The following is an 18,952-nucleotide window of genomic DNA, read 5'->3' on the forward strand; positions in this document are numbered from 1 at the left end:
ATAGTAGCTGGAGACCGCCAGTGTCCTCAACCGGAAGGCGTCGACACCCGGCAGGGTGGATTCCCTATATATGAAAACATGGCTTACCGTGAGTCTGTGAATCCACATGTATACTGGCAGCCGGGCGGGATGCTGAGTCCATCTGCATACACTAAGGAAAACGAGAGTATCAGGTAAGTAATCTCTACATTTCCTAGCGTGTAGCAGATGGACTCAAAACAAGTGGGATGTACAAAAGCTACTCCCGGACTGGGCGGGAGGCTGCCCGAGGTCCGTTTAGGATTGCCCTCGCAAATGCTGTGTCCTCCCTGGCCTGGACGTCCAGACGGTAGAATCTGGAGAAGGTATGGAGGGAGGACCACGTTGCCGCTTTACATATCTCTGCCAGCGACAGCATTCTAGTTTCTGCCCAGGAGGCCGCCTGCGCTCTGGTAGAGTGAGCCTTGAACCATAGAGGTGGTGGTTTTCCCGCTTCTACGTAGGCCACCTTGATAACTTCTTTGATCCAGCGGGCGATGGTTGCCCGTGAGGCCGCTTCCCCTTGCTTCTTCCCGCTGTGAAGGACGAACAGGTGGTCCGTCTTTCGTACTGCTTCTGACATTTCCAGGTATCTGGACAGCAGCCTGCCGATGTCGAGATGGCACAGTATTCGACCTTCTTCAGACTTCTTCAAACCTTCCGTGGTTGGCAAGGATATGGTTTGGTTGAGGTGGAAGTGTGAAACTACTTTGGGTAAGAAGGAAGGAACCGTGTGAAGATGGATAGCCTCTGGAGTGATTCTGAGAAATGGATCACGGCAGGACAGCGCTTGTAGCTCTGAGATGCGGCGTGCTGAGCATACAGCCAGCAGGAACACCATCTTCAAGGTTAACAAACGGAGGGACAGGCCCCGAAGGGGTCTGAAGGCAGGTCCCGCTGAAAATTCCAAAACTAGGTTGAGGTTCCCACAGGGGCACTGGCCACTTCAGTGGTGGGCGAATGTGTTTAACTCCTTTCAGGAAACGTGAAACGTCTGGGTGTGTGGCAATGCTGCTGCCCTCACTCCTGGAACCGTAGCAGGATAGCGCTGCCACCTGAACCTTGATGGAATTGAGGGACAGACCCTTCTGGAGTCCATCTTGCAGGAAATCCAAAATGATAGGGATTTTAGCGGCATGTGGATTGGTGCTGTGAGTGTCGCACCAGGCTTCAAATACTCTCCAAATCCTTATATATGTTAGTGATGTGGAGAACTTGCGAGCTCGGAGGAGTGTATCTATTACCGGCCCAGAGTATCCCTTTTTCTTCAGTCGAGCCCTCTCAATGGCCAGACCGTAAGAGAGAATTGAGCTGGATCCTCGTGGAGGATGGGACCTTGCCGCAGCAGGTCCCTGTGTGGAGGCAGGGGTAGTGGATTCCCTGCCAGCAGTCTTCTCATGTCTGCGTACCAGGGTCTTCTTGGCCAGTCCGGGGCCACTAGAAGAACTAGGCCTCTGTGCTGCTAAATCTTGTGTATAATGGCGCCCAGCAGGGGCCATGGAGGAAAGGCATATAGCAGGATCCCCTGAGGCCATGGCTGTACTAGAGCGTCGATCCCGTGGAAGAGAGGATCTCGTCTGCGACTGAAGTATCTGGGTACTTGAGCGTTGGACCCGTCTGCTAGTAGGTCCATGCCCGGAGTCCCCCACTGATCCACAATCATCTGAAAGGCTGTGGGCGACAGCTGCCATTCCCCCGGGTTTAGGCTTTCTCTGCTGAGGAAGTCTGCCGTGGTGTTGTCCTTCCCGGCGATGTGGACGGCAGAGATGTCCTGGAGATTAGCCTCCGCCCAAGCCATATGGGGGGTTATTTCTAAGGATACCTGTCGGCTTCTGGTTCCGCCCTGTCAGTTGATGTATGCCACCATGGTGGCGTTGTCCGACATCACTCTGATCGCCCGGTTTCGAAGTCTGTGGGCAAATCGCAGGCAGGCTAGCCTGACTGCCCGTGCCTCTAGTCTGTTGATGTTCCACCCCGACTCTTCTTTGTTCCACCGCCCTTGGGCGGTTAGTTCTTCGCAGTGTGCTCCCCATCCGTTCCGGCTGGCATCTGTAGTGAGTAGGGTTCCAGGTTGGGGAGGACATTTTTGACCCCCGGCTAGTGTGGCTGGGCTGCAACCACCACCGTAGCTGATTCCGCACTCTGGCTGGTAGAGGTAGGTGTAAGGAGTAGTTCTGTGATCGTGGGCTCCACCAAGATAGGAGGGAGCGTTGTAATGGTCTCATATGAGCCCGCGCCCATGGTACCACCTTCAGAGTGGATGCCATGAGGCCGAGGACCTGTAGGTAGTCCCAAGCTGTGGGCCGGGTGGTGCTCAGCAGGGCCTGCAGACGATTCCGGAGTTTTGATCTCCTCTGGGAGGTCAGGCTGGCCTTGTCTTCCTGGGTGTCGAATCGGACTCCTAGGTATTCCAGCGACTGGGAAGGCTGTAGGGAACTCTTGTTTGTGTTGACTACCCATCCTAGGCTTTCCAGAAGAGATATAACTCTGTTGGTTGCCTGGTGGCTCTCCTCTGGTGATTTTGCCCTGATCAGCCAATCGTCCAGGTAGGGATGGACGAGAATTCCTTCCTTCCTGAGTGACGCCACCACTACTACTATGACCTTGGTAAAGGTCCGCGGCGCGGTGGCTAACCCGAAGGGTAAAGCTCGGAACTGGAAGTGTTGGCCCAAGACTTTAAAGCGTAAGTAGCGCTGGTGATCCCGATGGATTGGGATAGGCAAGTAAGCTTCTGGCAGGACCAGGGATTTGAGAAACTCCCCTGGCTGTATTGCACTTTTGACTGACTGCAGAGTTTCCATGTGAAAGCTGGGGACCTGTAGGTGTCAGTTGACTGACTTGAGATCCAGGACGGGCCTGAAAGTGCCCTCTTTCTTGGGTACTATGAAATAAATGGAATAATGCCCAGAATTTCTCTCCCATGCAGGCACTGGGATTATGGCTTTTAGGGACAGGAGCCTCTGCAAGGTAACCTCCAGTGCCGCCCTCTTGAGGGGTGGACAAGGAGATTCCACAAACTTGTCCGGCGGGAGCCAAAGAAAGTCCAAATAGTACCCTTCTCGGATGATGGCGAGGACCCACTGGTCCGAGGTGATCTCGACCCACCTGCAGTAGAAGAGGGTTAGCCTGCACCCTATGGCTTCCACCCTCAGATGGGTCGGCTGAATCTCATTGTGGGGTGTGGCCGGGACCCGAACCCGAGCCGGTTCTCCTCTTGTTGTGCTTAGGCCGAAAGGACTGGTTCCTGGCCTGAGAACGAGGTGCTTGGTAGCGAGCCCTGTAAGGGTTGAAGCGCTGAGAGTTTCTACCTCTGGATGGCCTAGGAAAAGAACGCTGGCTCCTCCTTGACCTGTCTTCTGGTAGATGGGGTAATGGAGAGGCGCCCCATCTATTAGCCAGTTTCTCGAGATCGCTGCCGAACAGGAGGGATCCCTTAAAGGGCATTCTTGTGAGGCGTGTCTTGGAGGAAGAGCCGGCCGCCCAATTACATAGCCAGAGCTGTCTCCTGGCTGCCACTGAGGATGACACTCCCTTGGCTGCCGTACGGACTAGGTCGGAGGCTGCGTCAGTGAGGAACGAGAGAGCTGATTCCATTTCTTCTCCCGGGGTGTTGTTCCTAGCTTGTGATAAACAGGAACGCATCACCACGGTGCAGCAGTTTGCAATTCGCAGGGACATGGCTGCCACCTCAAAGGCCTGTTTCAGAATGGCGTCCATGCGCCGGTCATGTGCATCCTTGAGGGCCACTCCCCCCTCCACCGGAATGGTGGTGCGCTTCACAATTGCGCTAACTATGGCGTCTACCTTGGGGCACGCCAGCAGCTCCTTGGTCGCCGGGTCCAGGGGGTACATGCCAGACAAGGCCTGACCCCCTTTGAATGAGGCCTCCGGCGCATTCCATTCCAGATCGATTAGCTGCTGTGCTGCTTGTAGGAGGGGAAAATGGTGAGCCGTTTGCCGCAGGCCCTCTAGCAGGGGGTTCATTCTAGGTTCCCCTGGGGTGTCCTGGCCCGGGATAGCCAGTTCTGACAGGCATTGAGAGACCAGGCCTGGGAGATCCTCTTTCCGAAAGAAGCGTCTCATGGTCCGATATGGTTCTATCCCAGAGGGAAGTTCTCCCTCCTCAGGGGGCTCGTCATCTTCCTCAGAGCAATCTGAATCCCCATAAGTGGGGCTTCCGGGTGGCGAGTGGCCGTGCCTAGGTCTTGAGGGTCCAGGGGCCGGGTCATCCGGTACGTATGGACCCATTCGGGGATCAGACTGCATCTTGACAAAGGCATGAATCCCCTTGAATAATTCCACCCAGGAGAGCGAAGCAGGATCTGGCCTTAGGGGCACCAGGTCTCTCGGGTTCCCTGGCTGCTCACCGCGGCCTGCTAAGTCCGGGGTGTTCCCTGAGGAACTGGCAAGTACGCTGGGCTGGGACCAGTCCTGGCCTGGAACTCCCAGGGCCTCCTCACATTGGGCACATAGGGAGTCTGAATCCTCGCTCAGTGTGGCTCTGAGGTTGCATGCTGAGCAGAGGCTTAGAGTTCTTATGCCTGATTCTGGAGGTGCCGGCTCTGCGGACGCATGAGCTCTCTTACGCTCCATCTCGTCTGTTATCTCCTCCCAGCTGGAGTATGCGCCTTGTAATATGCGCGAAAGCTGTGCGCTTATCCACGTGCGCCTGTCTGCTTGCGCCAATCAACGTGCGCCTAGGAACGTGCACTTATCAGCGGGCGCCTAGGAACGTGCGCCTAACAACGGGCGCTTATCAATGTGCGCCTATGAAATGGCGCCGAGGAACGGGTGCCTAGGAACGGGCTCCCGGGCACCAGCAACGGGCGCCTATCAGAGTGCGCCAGCAACGAGCACCTATCAGCATGTGCTTAGCCACGGGCACCTATCAGCGTGCGCTCAGCAACGTGTAGCAACGTGCGCCTATCAACATGAATCAAGGTGACTTCAATGTACGCCTTTATCGAATATGCACCCAAGTATTTTCGGGCGCCTAACATATACGCCCGTCGCCTATGCACGCAGTCTGGCCTTATAGCTAGAGCGAGGTGACAAAGCAGGGCAGATGGCGTCGGCGAGCAGGCAGGCAAAATGGCGACCTCTTTGGCGGGCTGCCACGTAGGCAGACCCCGCTAATCCTCGCTTCCTCGGAGACCAGCAAGTAAAGATGTACGCCTTACCTTGTCTTCGGCGCTTCCCGGCTGTGACCCGGGCGGTCTCCGGCTGCGGGGGGAGAGGGTGATTACCGTCACCGCCGCGCTCGAGGAAGTGCACCCGCTGCCTCTAGGCCGTGCCCGAACTCGTCTCGCTCGGGGGCCAAGTCCTCACCGGGACCGAAGCTGCCTCTGTGCCGCGCCCGAGCCCTTCTCACTCGGGGGCTAGGTCCCTGCCGCGAGTCGGCCACCGGACCGAGGCTCTTACCTCCGAGGGACCACAGAAATCACCTCGGGAAACTCAACTGGGGGAGGGACCGAATGGTATCACCTCAGGAGTGCGGGGCTTGTCTTCAGGTAGGCTTCTTCAATGAATTTAGTCGTTTAGAATTTGGAAAAACGCTCAGCGAGCGTGAGGTAGCTCCAAACTGCTTTGGAGACGGAAATTACTGAATTGCTGCACTTCCTGTGGGGGTATATGTACCCCGTGCTGACGTCAGATCCGTCTCCAACTGCTAGCACGAGCATACTATACCCACTTGTTTTGAGTCCATCTGCTACACGCTAGGAAATACATTTTATATCCCATAAGGTGGTTTTGGAAAATTGTGTATCACAGTTCAAAACTAATCAAAATGAAAATAAATAGTAGATCTATTAGAGATCACAGATAAACAGATTAAGATTACAAATTAGGATAAAGAACTAGCCATCAGAGAAAGTACTGCATTGTACTAGGAAGGGGAGGGAGAGTAAGTGATTTAGGTCATTTTGTATCATCTGCAAATACATTAAGTAAATTTGTGAGCTTGATTGGTGGCATATTTGATCTTTGTGATAGTATTTTCTAGTGCTCTGGTTTACATTTATACCCTAAGCAACAAAAGTCTGCAAAGGGAGCAACACAGCTACAAACCTCAGATTTATACACATATTTTGTAGTCTGAAAGAATAAGATGAAACTTCATACTTCTAAGCAACAAGTAAACAAGACTACAAGCAAGGACACTGAGTGCTGAGATCAAAGTTAGATTCCACAGGCTAGCTAATTTTACTTGAAGGACAACAGAGTGCGTTGAGTGAAAAAGAATTTTCTCCGATTAGTCTTAAACGTGCTACTTGCTAACTTCATGGAATGCCCCCTAGTCCTTCTATTATTCGAAAGTGTAAATAACTGATTCACATCTACTCGTTCAAGACCTCTCATGATCTTAAAGACCTCTATCATATCCCCCCTCAGCCGTCTCTTCTCCGAGCTGAACAGCCCTAACCTCTTCAGCCTTTCCTCTTTCATTTCTTTCACCAGGTACCAGAAGCTCTCAACAGCTAAAGAATGGCCAGGAAATATATTGCTAAAGTTATCTATGCCATTACCACCTTCTGCTGCTGTCCAGACAGATGATATGATTCACAGTGAGGAACCAGCTCAGTATGAAAAATGTCTGCAGATAAACTCCCTCATGAAACAGGTGGTGGCGCTCAGAGAGGAGGTGGTGAGAATGAAAAGCATCTGGGAGAAAGCAAATGTTGCTTACCTGTAACAGGTGTTCTCAAAGGACAGCAGGATGTTAGTCCTCACATATGGGTGACATCATTAGGATGGAACCCAATCACGGAAAACTTTTGTCAAAGTTTCCAGAACTTTGACTGGCCCCTACTGGGCATTCCCAGCATGGCACTAACCCTGCAGCCAAGCAGGGGTCCCCCTTCAGTCTTATTTAAAAGCTACAGGCAGTGCCGAAAAATAAAATAACAAAACGTTATGAACCCAACATCGCGGGGCGGCGGGCGGGTTTCGTGAGGACTAACATCCTGCTGTCCTGTGAGAACATCTGTTACAGGTAAGCAACATTTGCTTTCTCACAGGACAAGCAGGATGGTAGTCCTCACATATGGGTGAGTACAGAGCTGAGGATGTCCGAACATGCACCAAATATACCCAAAGGCATGCAGGCAGGCACAACAACTGGGGTGGAATTTGGTAGAGGGCATCCTGAACCCACCGGGCAGGCGGAAGGGTGTTGGTAAGTCACGTTGTAAATAGGTTACGCAGGACAGACTGGCCGAAGATGGAATCTAGTCTTCCGGCTATGTCCAAGCAATAGTGGGCTGCAATGGTATGGAGAAAACTCCAGGTGGCAGCTCTGCAAATGTCAGGAAGTGGCACTGGTCGCAGGTGTGCTACTGAAGTTGCCATGGCCCTCACAGAGTGTGCTTTAACACGGTCTTGAAATGGAATGCCCGCTTGCTGATAGCAGAAGGATATGCAGTCCGCCAACCAGGAGGAGAGAGACTGCTTACCCAGAGGCTTCCCCAATTTGTTAGGGTGGAAAGAGACGAACAATTGAGTGCTTTCCCTGTGGGCTGCTGTACGGGTCTAGGTAGAATGCTAGAGCCCGTTTACAGCCAAGGGTATGCAGAGCCTGTTCTCCTGGGTTGGCATGGGGCCTGAGAAAAAAGGTAGGTAGTATGATGGATTGATTGAGATGAAAATCCGAAACTACCTTAGGTAAGAACTTAGGGTGTGTGCGGAGTACTGCCCGGTCCTGCAGAAGTTTAGTGTAAGGCGGATAGGTAACTAGAGCCTGCAATTCACTAACTCTGCGAGCTGAAGTGATTGCTAGAAGGAAAATCACTTTCCATGTGAGATATCGAAGTTCACAAGAGTGAAGAGGCTCGAATGGTGGTTTCATGAGCCAACCCAGAACCAGATTAAGGTCCCAAGAAGGGGCCGGAGGATGTAGCGGAGGTTTGATGTGGAGCAAGCCCTTCAAAAAACATGTGACAAGGGGTTGTACTGATATAGGGACATCCCAGACACCTTTATGGAAGGCAGCTACCGCACTGACATGCATTCTGATGGAAGAAGTCTTAAGACCTGACTCTGATAGATGCCAGGGACTGTCCAGAAACTTTGGGATTGGACAGGAAAAGGGGTCAAGGGACTGAGAAGAGCACCATGGATGTGAACCTTTTCCATTTGTAAGAGTAAGCTTTTCTCATGGAAGGCTTCCGTGAAGCAATCAAGACACAGGAAACTGGTTTAGAAAGGTTAAGTGGTTGAAGGATTAACCTTTCAACATCCATACCATCAGGGATAAGGCGTGAAGGTTGGGATGGCATAGGCTCCCGTCGTTCTGAGTGATCAGAAGCGGGTCCTTTCCCAAGGGAATGTGCCTGTGGATGGAGAGATCCTGAAGCATTGGAAACCACACTTGACGTGGCCAGTGAGGTGCTATCAGGATTATGGTTCCCTTGTCCTGACGTAACTTCATGAGAGTCTTCGAGAGAAGAGGAAGTGGAGGGAATGCGTAGAGCAGACCGGTAGCCCATGGGTCGAGAGAGTTTACTGCGAATGAGAGAACAGTAGTTCTCCACTTTGTGGTTTTGTGGGGACGCAAAGATGTCTATTCGAGGATATCCCCATTCTTGAAAGATGGAGTTCGCTACTGTGGGGTTGAGAGATCACTCGTGCGGTTGAAAGACACGGCTCAGCTTGTCTGCCAGCACATTGTCCACTCCCGGCAAGTAGGTGGCCTTGAGGTACATCGAATGGGAGAGAGCTTCTGCCCATATCTGTGCAGCTTCCTGACACAGAAGGAAGGAGCCCTTGCCTCCCTGCTTGTTGATGTACCACATGGCCACCTGGTTGTCCGTCTGAATCAGGATGACTTGATTTGATAGGCGATCCTGGAAAGCCCTGAGAGCATATCTGATTGCTCGAAATTCCAGGAAATTTATTTGGTGTTTGACTTCCTCTAGAGACCAAGAGCCTTGTGTCTGCAGATTGGCTACGTGGCCTCCCCACCCGAGGTTGGAAGCGTCGGTGGCGAGAATGATTTGAGGATTTGGAACCTGGAAGGGCAAGCCCTGGAGGAGATTGGTCTGATTTTTCCACCAGGCGAGAGACAGACGGAGTGAGTCGGTGACGTGGACAACAGTCGACAGAGGCTGAATGGATAGAGTCCATTGAGACCTCAGTCCAGTGCATGAGTCTCATGGCCAAGTGGGTCATTGGTGTGACATGGACGGAGGATGCCATGTGTCCCAGGAGGACGAGAAATTGGCATGCTGTCGCGGAGAGCTGAGACTGCAGCTGTGAGCAAGAGACACAAGAGTCAGTGCTCGTTGTCGAGGCAGGAAAGTCTTTACCTGTAAGTTGTCCAAGTCTGCCCCTATGAACGACAAGGTTTGAGATGGGACTAAGTAGGATTTGTTGTAATTGACGAGAAATCCTAATGAAATTAGAGTGTGTAAGGTTAGATTGAGGGACGACAGAGCAGCTTGCTGAGTGGGAGCCCTGATTAACCAGTCGTCTAGATAGGGGTAGATGTGAACACCTTGGGTCCTGAGGAAGGCTGCGTCGACTACGAGGCATTTTGTAAAGACTCATGGTGCAGATGCTAGGCCGAATGGAAGCACTCGGTATTGATAGTGCTTGGGGCCTACTAGAAACCTCAGGTATTTGCGATGAGCTGGAGTTATCGCAATATGAGTGTATGCATCCTGGAGGTCCAGAGAGCAGAGCCAGTCTCCTCTTTGTAGAAGAGGTAGAAGCGAGCCCAAGGTGACCATCTTGAACTTTTCACACTGGAGGTACTTGTTGAGGGCACGTAGGTCCAGAATAGGACGCCTCCCGATTTTTAGGGGATTAGAAAGTACTGGGAATAGAACCCTAGGCCTTGCTGGGAGTATGGAACAGGTTCTATTGCTTTGGACTGGAGAAGGAGGGAGACCTCTTGATCCAGAAGAATGGAGTGTTCGGATGTTCTCCATGTCGGTAGAAGTGGGGAGTCCGGTGGCACGGAGAGAAAGTTCAGATGGTAACCCTGAGCAATGATTGCCAATACCCATTGGTCGGAGGTGATTGAGTGCCATATGTTGTGGAAGTGGCACAATCGATCTCCCACTGGTATGTGAGGCAGAGGGATCTGGCTGAAGTCAAAAACCTGAAGCAGGTCCTGGTTGAGGAGCTGCTTGTGGTTTTTGTTTACATGTTTGACGAGACTGCGGTTTTTGATAAGGTCTCGTGGCACGGGATCTGGATGGTGGCGGGTAAGACTTCTTCGAGCGGAAGAAAGACTTCTTAGAGTCCTTTCTGAAGGGCTGTTTTGAAGAGAAGTCGGAAGGCATCAGAGAAAGCTGTCTTAAGGTCTCATGATAGTCCTTTAGTTCTGCCACAGTCCGTTGGATCTGTTCGCCAAACAGATTATCTCCGACACAAGGCAGGTCGGATAACCTGTCTTGTACTTCTGGGCGAAGGTCAGAAGACTTGAGCCAGGCCCACTGTCTCGCCGAAATAGCAGCTGCAGACACTCTAGTAGAAGTGTCAAAGATGTCATAAGATGTTCTAATCTCATGCTTGCCTGCCTCAAAACCCTTGTTTACTAGAGTTTGCAATTGTTCTTGAAATTGTTGAGGCAGGGAGTCCGAGAAGTCCTGTATCTGCTTAAAAATGACCCTGTTATATTCGGTCATATAAAGCTGATAGGCGGCAATTCGGGAGATGAGCACGGCCCCTTGGAATACTCGGCGACCAATGTTATCTAGGAACTTCTGTTCCTTGCCAGGGGGAACAGAAGCGTGAGGCTTTGACCTTTTCGCTCTCTTCTGTGCAGACTCCACCACGACAGAGTGGTGATCAAGCTATGATTTTTGAAAACCTGGGGCTAACTGCACCAAATAGGTAGTGTCAGCTTTCCTGTGTACTGGAGCAATGGAGCCAGGATGTTCCCAGTTCTTTTTGAGGAGATCCAGAAGGACCTGATGGATGGGAATAGAGGTGATTACCTTGGGAGCATCCAGGAATTGGAGCAACTCCATCATCTGGTGCCTATCATCCTGTTCCGTGTGTAATTGGAAGGGAACCAATTCAGATATTTCCTTCACAAAGTTTATAAAGGAGAGGTCCTCTGGAGGAGAATGCTTCCTACTCTCAGTGGGTGAAGGTGGTAAAGGTAAATCATCAGTGTCTGTTGAGGTATCATCAGCCCAGGTATCGTAAGGATCAGCACTCGGCCCTCCAGGAACTAGAGGGGGACAGGGTGGTAGGATACCTGAAGGTCCCGGTCTAGGCTCCGAAGGAATCGGAGGAATTATCAGGGGCACCGATGACAGTATCGAAGGCACCGGCATCGATGGATGGCTCGGTGGCGCCGGACATATAGGCACTGATGGTTGGATCGGTGGCGAGGGACGTATCGGCATCGATGGCTGAGGCAAAACTCCCGATGGAGGAATGCGCAACGGTGTTTCTCCTCCCGATGACGCTGTCACCCGGAGCCATCGGAGACCCGGGATCCATCGGTGGAAAAGTGGCCATAAGCGCTTCCATCCTACAGAGCAGCGGTGCCAACGCTGCTGGAATCTGGTTGATGATCAGTTCCGCAAGCGGTGCCGGAGGAACCTGAAGTCGTTGCATCGCCTTGTCGATGGCCTCCTGAACCATCCGGTCCAGTTCTTCTCGGAGACCTGGAGCAAGTAGCCCCGGGCTCTGGAACAGAAGAAGGAGGCAGAGGCATAGCCGGAGGGACCACTGTTAAAGGCAGAGTCGCGACTCCCGATCCCCTATTGGGTGAGGATTGCCTCGGTGACCCGGTCGCAGGAACGGTCGGTGCCTTTCCTGGATGGGGTTTCTTCAACAGCGGCTCAGACAATGGCGAGGTCAATGATTTCGCTCCCTCGATGCTCTGAGTCTTACGGTGTCGATGGCAATGTTTGTCACTGTGATCCCCTCGATCCTGAAGGGGAGTAGAGGGTGTTGATGGCCGAGAAGTCGTCGATGCCGGGCGGTCACCGGCCAGTGGTCGATGCTGGGTCGAAGTTGGCAGTGCCAGCTCTGACGACATCGATGCAATGGACGGAGTCGGGGTTTGAGCACGGAAGAGAAGTTCCATTTTCTCCATTCTGGCCTTGCGACCCTTCGGTGTCATTAGGACACATTTGGTGCAGGTCAAGACATCGTGCTCGCGTCCTAGACACATTACACAGACTTTATTGGGGGTCTGTGATAGACATGGTGCGGGTACAGTCCAGGCACCGATGGAACCCCGACACCTTGGCCATGGAAAAAATCGAGCCACGGTACGGTCGACAGCCAGTAGGCCCAAACTAGACTGTAATCGATGGGAAACGGGTAAAAACTTACCGGAGTACCACGGACTGAGAAAAGTTAGAGGAGGGACCCCTGTGGGGCAACTTAACTTTAAGTAATTCCATTAGGAAAATTCCTGTCAGGAATCTCTTCAGAGCTCCTTTACCGCGAGGCTACTGCTGCGCGGAAAAAAGAAGACTGAAGGGGGACCCCTGCTGGCTGCAGGATTAGTGCCATGCTGGGCATGCCCAGTAGGGGCCAGTCAAATTCCTGGAAACTTTGACAGAAGTTTTCCGTGATTGGGCTCCATCTTGATGTTACCCATATGTGAGGACTACCATCCTGCTTGTCCTGTGAGAATGAGAGCTACACTGATGAAATGTTTATTGAGGCATTAAAGATGGAAAACAAGCAAAGGAGAAGGTGAAAATGACTGTTGGACATAGATTAATACAGTCACTAGACTCTACACCCCGATTCAGATTTTTCAAGGTGAAGAAATAGTATGCAGCCCTGAAAGTGGAAAAGAAACCATCTCAGGATGAGAAGGAACCGAAAAGCAGAGTTGCTTACCTGTAACAGGTGTTCTCCTAGGATAGCAGGATGTTAGTCCTCACACATGGGTGCCATCAGCAGATGGAGCCCGGCATGGAACTTTGATCTCAAAGAATCTAGAGCTTTCAACATGCCCTACTGAGCATGTGCAGCTGTAGTCATCACCCTGCCCCCTAGGCAGAATCCCTCAGTCCATAGTAGAGCTAATACATAGAGAAACCAACTCCCAGGGAAGGTGGGAGGATTTCGTGAGGACTACATCCTGCTGTCCTAGGTAAGCAACTCTGCTTTCTCCTAGGACAAGCAGGGTGTTAGTCCTCATACATGGGTGAATACGCAACTATAGTCTGTCCGAGCAAGACAAAGCAGAAAAACCACGCAAAAGGGAAGCACTACCCGTCTCCCTTTTGCCTGTGAGGCAGCTGACCCACAAGGGGTCCAGGCTGTAAAGGAGTTGGGTTCCACAAAGAAAAAGCATAGAGATGGCATAGACAAAACCTGCATGCGTAGCAGGGGCTGTCCAAGGTAGAAGAGTGATGCGAGTACGAGCAGTAGCATACTCCACATCCCGGAAAACATTATAAACAGGGTGTCTGATCAGTAATCCTGACAATGAAGTAGGCCTAGAACTTCCTGGGTCCAGGAAAAAGCCTAGAGATATAACAAGAGAAGGATTCTTGGACGAAGACCACATAGTTTCCGAAGGTGTAGAAGCCAACCAAAAACTCCACTGGGACCTGAGAACACTTCAGAAAGAAACTGCGGTCCACTGACACTCGAAGGACAAAATGTCTCTGCAAAAGTGTGCCCATGTTTGACTAATAGGCATAATGGGCAGAAAACCCAAACAACGCTTGGAATAATCAGCAATGGCAGGAACCGAGACAGACCCTATGTGTTGAAGCACCAGATCTAGCTGACCATGCAGGACAGCGCCAAGCGTTTCAGCGGATGAACAGCACCCCCTGAATAATCGCTAATCCAAATCTCGAGCAGGAAGAGAAGTAAGGCCTGAGGCTCACCCACACTGCACCCTGTCAAGGGCAGGGCCATCCATCCTGTCTACAGGAAAATCCAAGTGAGCAGGAATGCACATTGGACAACTTAGTGAAGAGAGAAAGCTAAATGTAGCATGGGAAAGAGCCTGGCAAAAATACAGGGAAAAACACTGTATATCTTTTCCCTACAGGTAAACACAAATATATCACGAATACCTTAGCTTTTCCTCCCCTTCCACCAACATTCCAGCTGGAAGTCGGAGGGAGCAAGAACACAAACAAGAGGCAGACTATTGAACTGCCGGTGTAAGCACAAGTCGCTAGGTGGTATATCCCAACCCCCAAGCAAATAACTTGCTACCGAATCCAGTAGGGAGTTACCCACCAAGACAGAGCTCTCAGGCTGCTTGGAACATCTGAACCGAGAGTGAATTCCCCAGGGTAGAAGTCCAGAAACACTCCACTAAGATGTCAGGAAGCCAGTTTGTCGCAAGTGCAACCCCTGTCAAACAGGATTTCTACACTGGCTCGGAAACCCAAAGGGCACCAGGGCAGAGCCAGGGCAATTTCGGAAGAGATTGCCAAGCTCCTGGCAAAGGTATTAATAACCTAACCATGAGTGCAAATACTTCCCCCAAGGAAGCATGCAGTTCTGGAACAATCGTTGCATCAACTAGGACTCCACTATCAGCAGACAGTGTTATCTACAAAATGGGGAAGTAGAGCTTACAAGCCACTGCAACCAAGAGTAGCACCTCTGTTGCGGGGTCCCTTGACCCCCAACTCCCTTAACCATGAATATGGCGACAGGTTGAAAGGCATATTCTCCAATTAGAGGGACTAGAGCCCTCCTCACTGAGGCAGGGTCCCTGCAGTTGAAAATGACTGGCCAGAACATCCCTTCAAGCTCAGCAGGCATCAAGGTGACACCTGGATGAAGAGACCTTAAGATTCACCTGGGAGCTATTCTGGAGAGGCTCCTTCGCGAATTAGATCTGCTGTGCTGGAGAACAACCTAAGGACAGCACTACTGCTTGACCTGCTCTCAAAGCTCACAAGGAACAGAGAGCAATCGCCAGTAGAAGCGGTGACAACTCTTCTCTGGGAAAACAGAGAACGAGGGACACTACTCATAGGCGTGGCAATCGAGCATCCAGAGGGGAACCCGGTCAAGTCTCCCCACCTTAAAGGGAGAGGAGCAATAGGAATTGGGGCCTCCCAATCCCAAAGACCTTCAATTTTCCCAAGGAGAGTTGCGGTATAATCACTGATTGCTGAGGTTCAGAAGCGACCAGTCCACCACTGGCAACTACCCTCAGAAGGGCGGGCCACAGTAATCAGAGGAGCCCCAACAAAATCCATCCAACAACCGCCTCTTCTGTTCCCTGGCCCTAGCCTCCCAGGAGACACTCTGATTAAAGAATCTAGACTCTGGCTCAGAGATAAACATGCCAGGGACTGAACCTCAGGGGCTTCCCCACGAAAAGGATTCGGGACACAGGAGGATGGGTCGAGAGGCATATTCTTCTTCCGAGGTAGGAGAGAACTTCCAATACTACCCTTCCAGTGACCACTCCTCTTAGGGTTCAATCAGGAATGCAGTCCTAGATAGAGCTGTGGCTGTGACGCAAACCAGTTATGCTCACCACAGGGGAAACAGACACACAGATACACCCATACAGAGGGCAAATGGAAAGCGAGCCTTTCGCTGTGAAACATGCTAACCAGTACTCATAGTGGTAGCCACTTGCTGGAGTAGGTGGCTACAAGCTACCCAAAAGGCAAAAACAGTGTATGATACCTTCTCTGCCAGTGCTTACCAGCACTTCGCGGTGCTGAACTGACATGGAGGCCGAGGCCACGACAGGACGATGGCAGAACCTGCACAGGCAGGGAGAATGCTGCTCATCACCACTCAAGGTGCATGAAGTAGACACCTTGCTATACCCGACCACAAGTGCTGCGCTTCACCGTCACAGTAACTCACAATAGCGTGAACAGAAACAGTGACGACTATGCTCCCAGGACTACTGGTGCACTGAGCATGGCATAGTGGCAGGTGGCGTTTCGTGGCATCTCTGAGAATGCTCCAAGAGGCTGGATACAGTTCTTGCAACTGCGTCGGAAATGGCTCACCTTTGTTTCCCTCAAGGAATGATAGTAGTGAAATCCATGGTGACCAACTGTAAGTATAGAGCCCTGCGGTTATGTCCCGGGGCATCCATCATCCACTAGTGCCCATAGCGCTACTGCACATACCAACAAAACGCACAAAGGCACCAAACTATGCGGCAACTAGTGCTTCGACGGCGCTTGACCGAATCAGATCAACTGTATATAGCGCCATCTCCATCGCTACAGGCACTCATGGACTTCAACCGCCAGCGGCACCTGATAGAGCACCCGGTGCCCGAAGGCATCATGGACCAGCAGTACCAAGGATACCAAGAGTGCCTGCAGGCAGAGGCACTGCAGCCCCAACACAGCACATCGATACCCAAAGGAATCATGAGCCACCAGTGTCATCGACTGTCCCTCTCAGGTCATCTATTTGTCTGATGGCGTCAATATGGCAAGCTCGATGGTGTCTCTTTTCAATGGCTAGAACTGACGATAGCCCCACTAGGCGATCCCAATGGCTCAGGGTCCCCTGAGATCATTGGCATCCATAGCCTGTGATCAGTGCTCAATCTCTCCAAGGCGGAAATCCCTCTCGCCTGAAGGCTTCAGTGACACTCGCGAGCCCTCAAGAGTTACGGCGGATGATGCCTCAAGGACAACTAAGGAGCCCAGTGGTGATCCCAGCACCTTGTTGGTGGTGCTCAATATAGTCAAGAGCAGCAACAAAAGGCACCAGTGGCCAACACACCCGATGACCTCCATGGCGTCCCCATACCCCGATGGCATAGAAAGCACCAATGGTGTTGGGGCAGCTCTGCATTGTGACGGCATAAAGGCCACGCTTTGCGATGACATTGCAGCCACTCACTGCGACAGCCTTGAGGGTGGCCACGGCTTAACTTGTTAAAAGACTTTCAAAACTTCAAATTAGCCTGCTTACATATTTAGGATATGAACTAATCTGTTTTATATTTAGTTTCACAAATCTTTAAAAAAGTAGGCAAAAGTTTAGTAACAGGATCCAGAGTAGCTGCCTGTTGAAACCTAAAGTGCTCAGTCCTCCTGAAAATCTTTATAAAAATAAACCTTGAAGTGGAGAGATTAATGCATTGCAAACTCCAGATCAGAATATTTTGGTGGGCAACATTTCCATATTTATAATTCTTGCTATAAATGTACTGGCTCACTACCTTGAAACAAGAAACCATAATTATTTATTTATTTAACATTTTTCTATACCGGCATTCGTAGGACACATCACGTCGGTTTACAAGTAACTGAGAAAGGAAATTACAAAAAACAGGGAAGGGGGCTAACTGATTCTACAAGTTCATTTGACCATCTGTGTGCACATCAACAAAAAATGTTTTGAACATGAATTTAGTCATGAGTTTAAAGTTTTTGTTAGTATCTAGACCCACCAAAATAGCTTTTAAAAAAAAAAAAGTTAAAAAAGCTAAAAAGATGGCCAGAAATTTACTCTTCAATTCTAAATTGCCATGTTTCAGTTACCATTTTGACATCCTTATGCAATAAACCACCACAAATGGGACTTACTTGGAGGAGTGTTTAAGAATTTGAGATGAAGGCTCTCAACTTCTTCATCTACAGGCATGCTCATCAGTCCCCATCGCTGACCTCTCTGTGTTGGTATCATTTTTACACAAACATCTCTATTACCAGATGCTCTAACTCCATCCAGCAAGCTAGCCAGCAGGGAATCTCTAAGAAACAAACAACAAACATGCTCATATGTTTCTCTGTATAGCAACTCAGGAATTCTGCAATCAGAATTAAATTTATATAAGAATTTTAAGAATCCACAATTAAATTTGTCTTTTATCACAATTTTAAGATAAGTTACAAAAGAAATTTATTTTAGCTCTATTTCATGACTTATCTCTATCAATAATACAATAGAGACATGCCTAACAGTCTCATGGAAAGCAAAGCTGCTTACCTGTAACTGGTGTTTTCTGAAGACAGATGTTCAGCAGTCACATATGACTAACAGCTGACAGTACCAATTATGCAACACATTTCCAGAGCTTTCTAGAAAAAAAACAGAAGGGCTCTCTGAGCACGTGCAGCAGTTCCTACAGCTGCTCAGTGTGCCTCAGTTCTGTAATTAGGCCAATAAGTTTAACACCACAAAAGGAGAAAGGGTTTGAGAGATTAGTGAACTGCTTTCTTCAGAGAACACCCATTACTGGAACACAACTTCACTTTCTCTATTAAAAAAAAACCAAAACAAAACCAAAACAAAAAAAACCAAGCAGTTCACACATGACTTGCATTTTAAGGGTTGGCAGTGACAAAAAAAGGGTAAGCAAAACCTGCCAAAAGCGCATAAAAACTGTTTTTGGTGGGGTTATAATTTGCCTAAACCATAAAAGTGTGCCTCTGGGGGCTGTATTGTTGGGATCTAACCCTTGAAAAAATCCTGGACTACCTAAAAATGCTGTCGTGACAAGAGTCTACTTAAAGAATAATGAAATGTAAATATCTGAACCGATCTCCACATCACAACTTTGCAAATTTCTTCTTTTAGAAGCTCATCTTAGATGAGCCACCAACATAACCATAGCTCTTACATTATGGGCCTCAACATGTCCCAAGGTTAATCTTGCCTGGGCATAAATGAAGGATATTCAGTCTGCTATACATCTGGATAGTGTTCTCTTCATGATAGCAAATCTAGGCTTTTGGGGGCAAAAATCAAAAAGCTGGATGAACATCTTAATGACTCAAGTCTGTTCCAGATAGAAGGCAACTGCTCTCTTGCAATCCAAAGTGTGAAGCACTTGTTAATCTTTACTAGCACATGGTATTTAAAAAAAAATACTGAAAGACAACTCATTGACTGCGATGATGTGGGTGCTCCATCAGCTCTTGAAGAGCAGAGAGATGGAGGTTATGTGCTAATATACAGCTGATAAATTCAGGCACCCAGGGCAAGATAAAAATGGAGGTTGGGGTAGACAATTCCCAGGTTCCTAAGTGAGAGAGAGGAA

General features: G+C 50.1%; 1 protein-coding gene across 1 annotated transcript in view; it reads right to left on the reverse strand.

Moving 5' to 3' along the window:
• The window catches only part of DNAJC13 (DnaJ heat shock protein family (Hsp40) member C13), a 701,712-nt gene that overhangs the window by 496,209 nt on the left and 186,551 nt on the right, over nt 1-18,952 (reverse strand). The window contains 1 exon segment of the mRNA XM_029587070.1: nt 17,496-17,662. Coding sequence (XP_029442930.1) covers nt 17,496-17,662 — 167 coding nt within the window.

This window comes from Rhinatrema bivittatum, chromosome 2 (assembly GCF_901001135.1).
Source record: "Rhinatrema bivittatum chromosome 2, aRhiBiv1.1, whole genome shotgun sequence".
Taxonomy (NCBI): Eukaryota; Metazoa; Chordata; class Amphibia; order Gymnophiona; family Rhinatrematidae; genus Rhinatrema; species Rhinatrema bivittatum.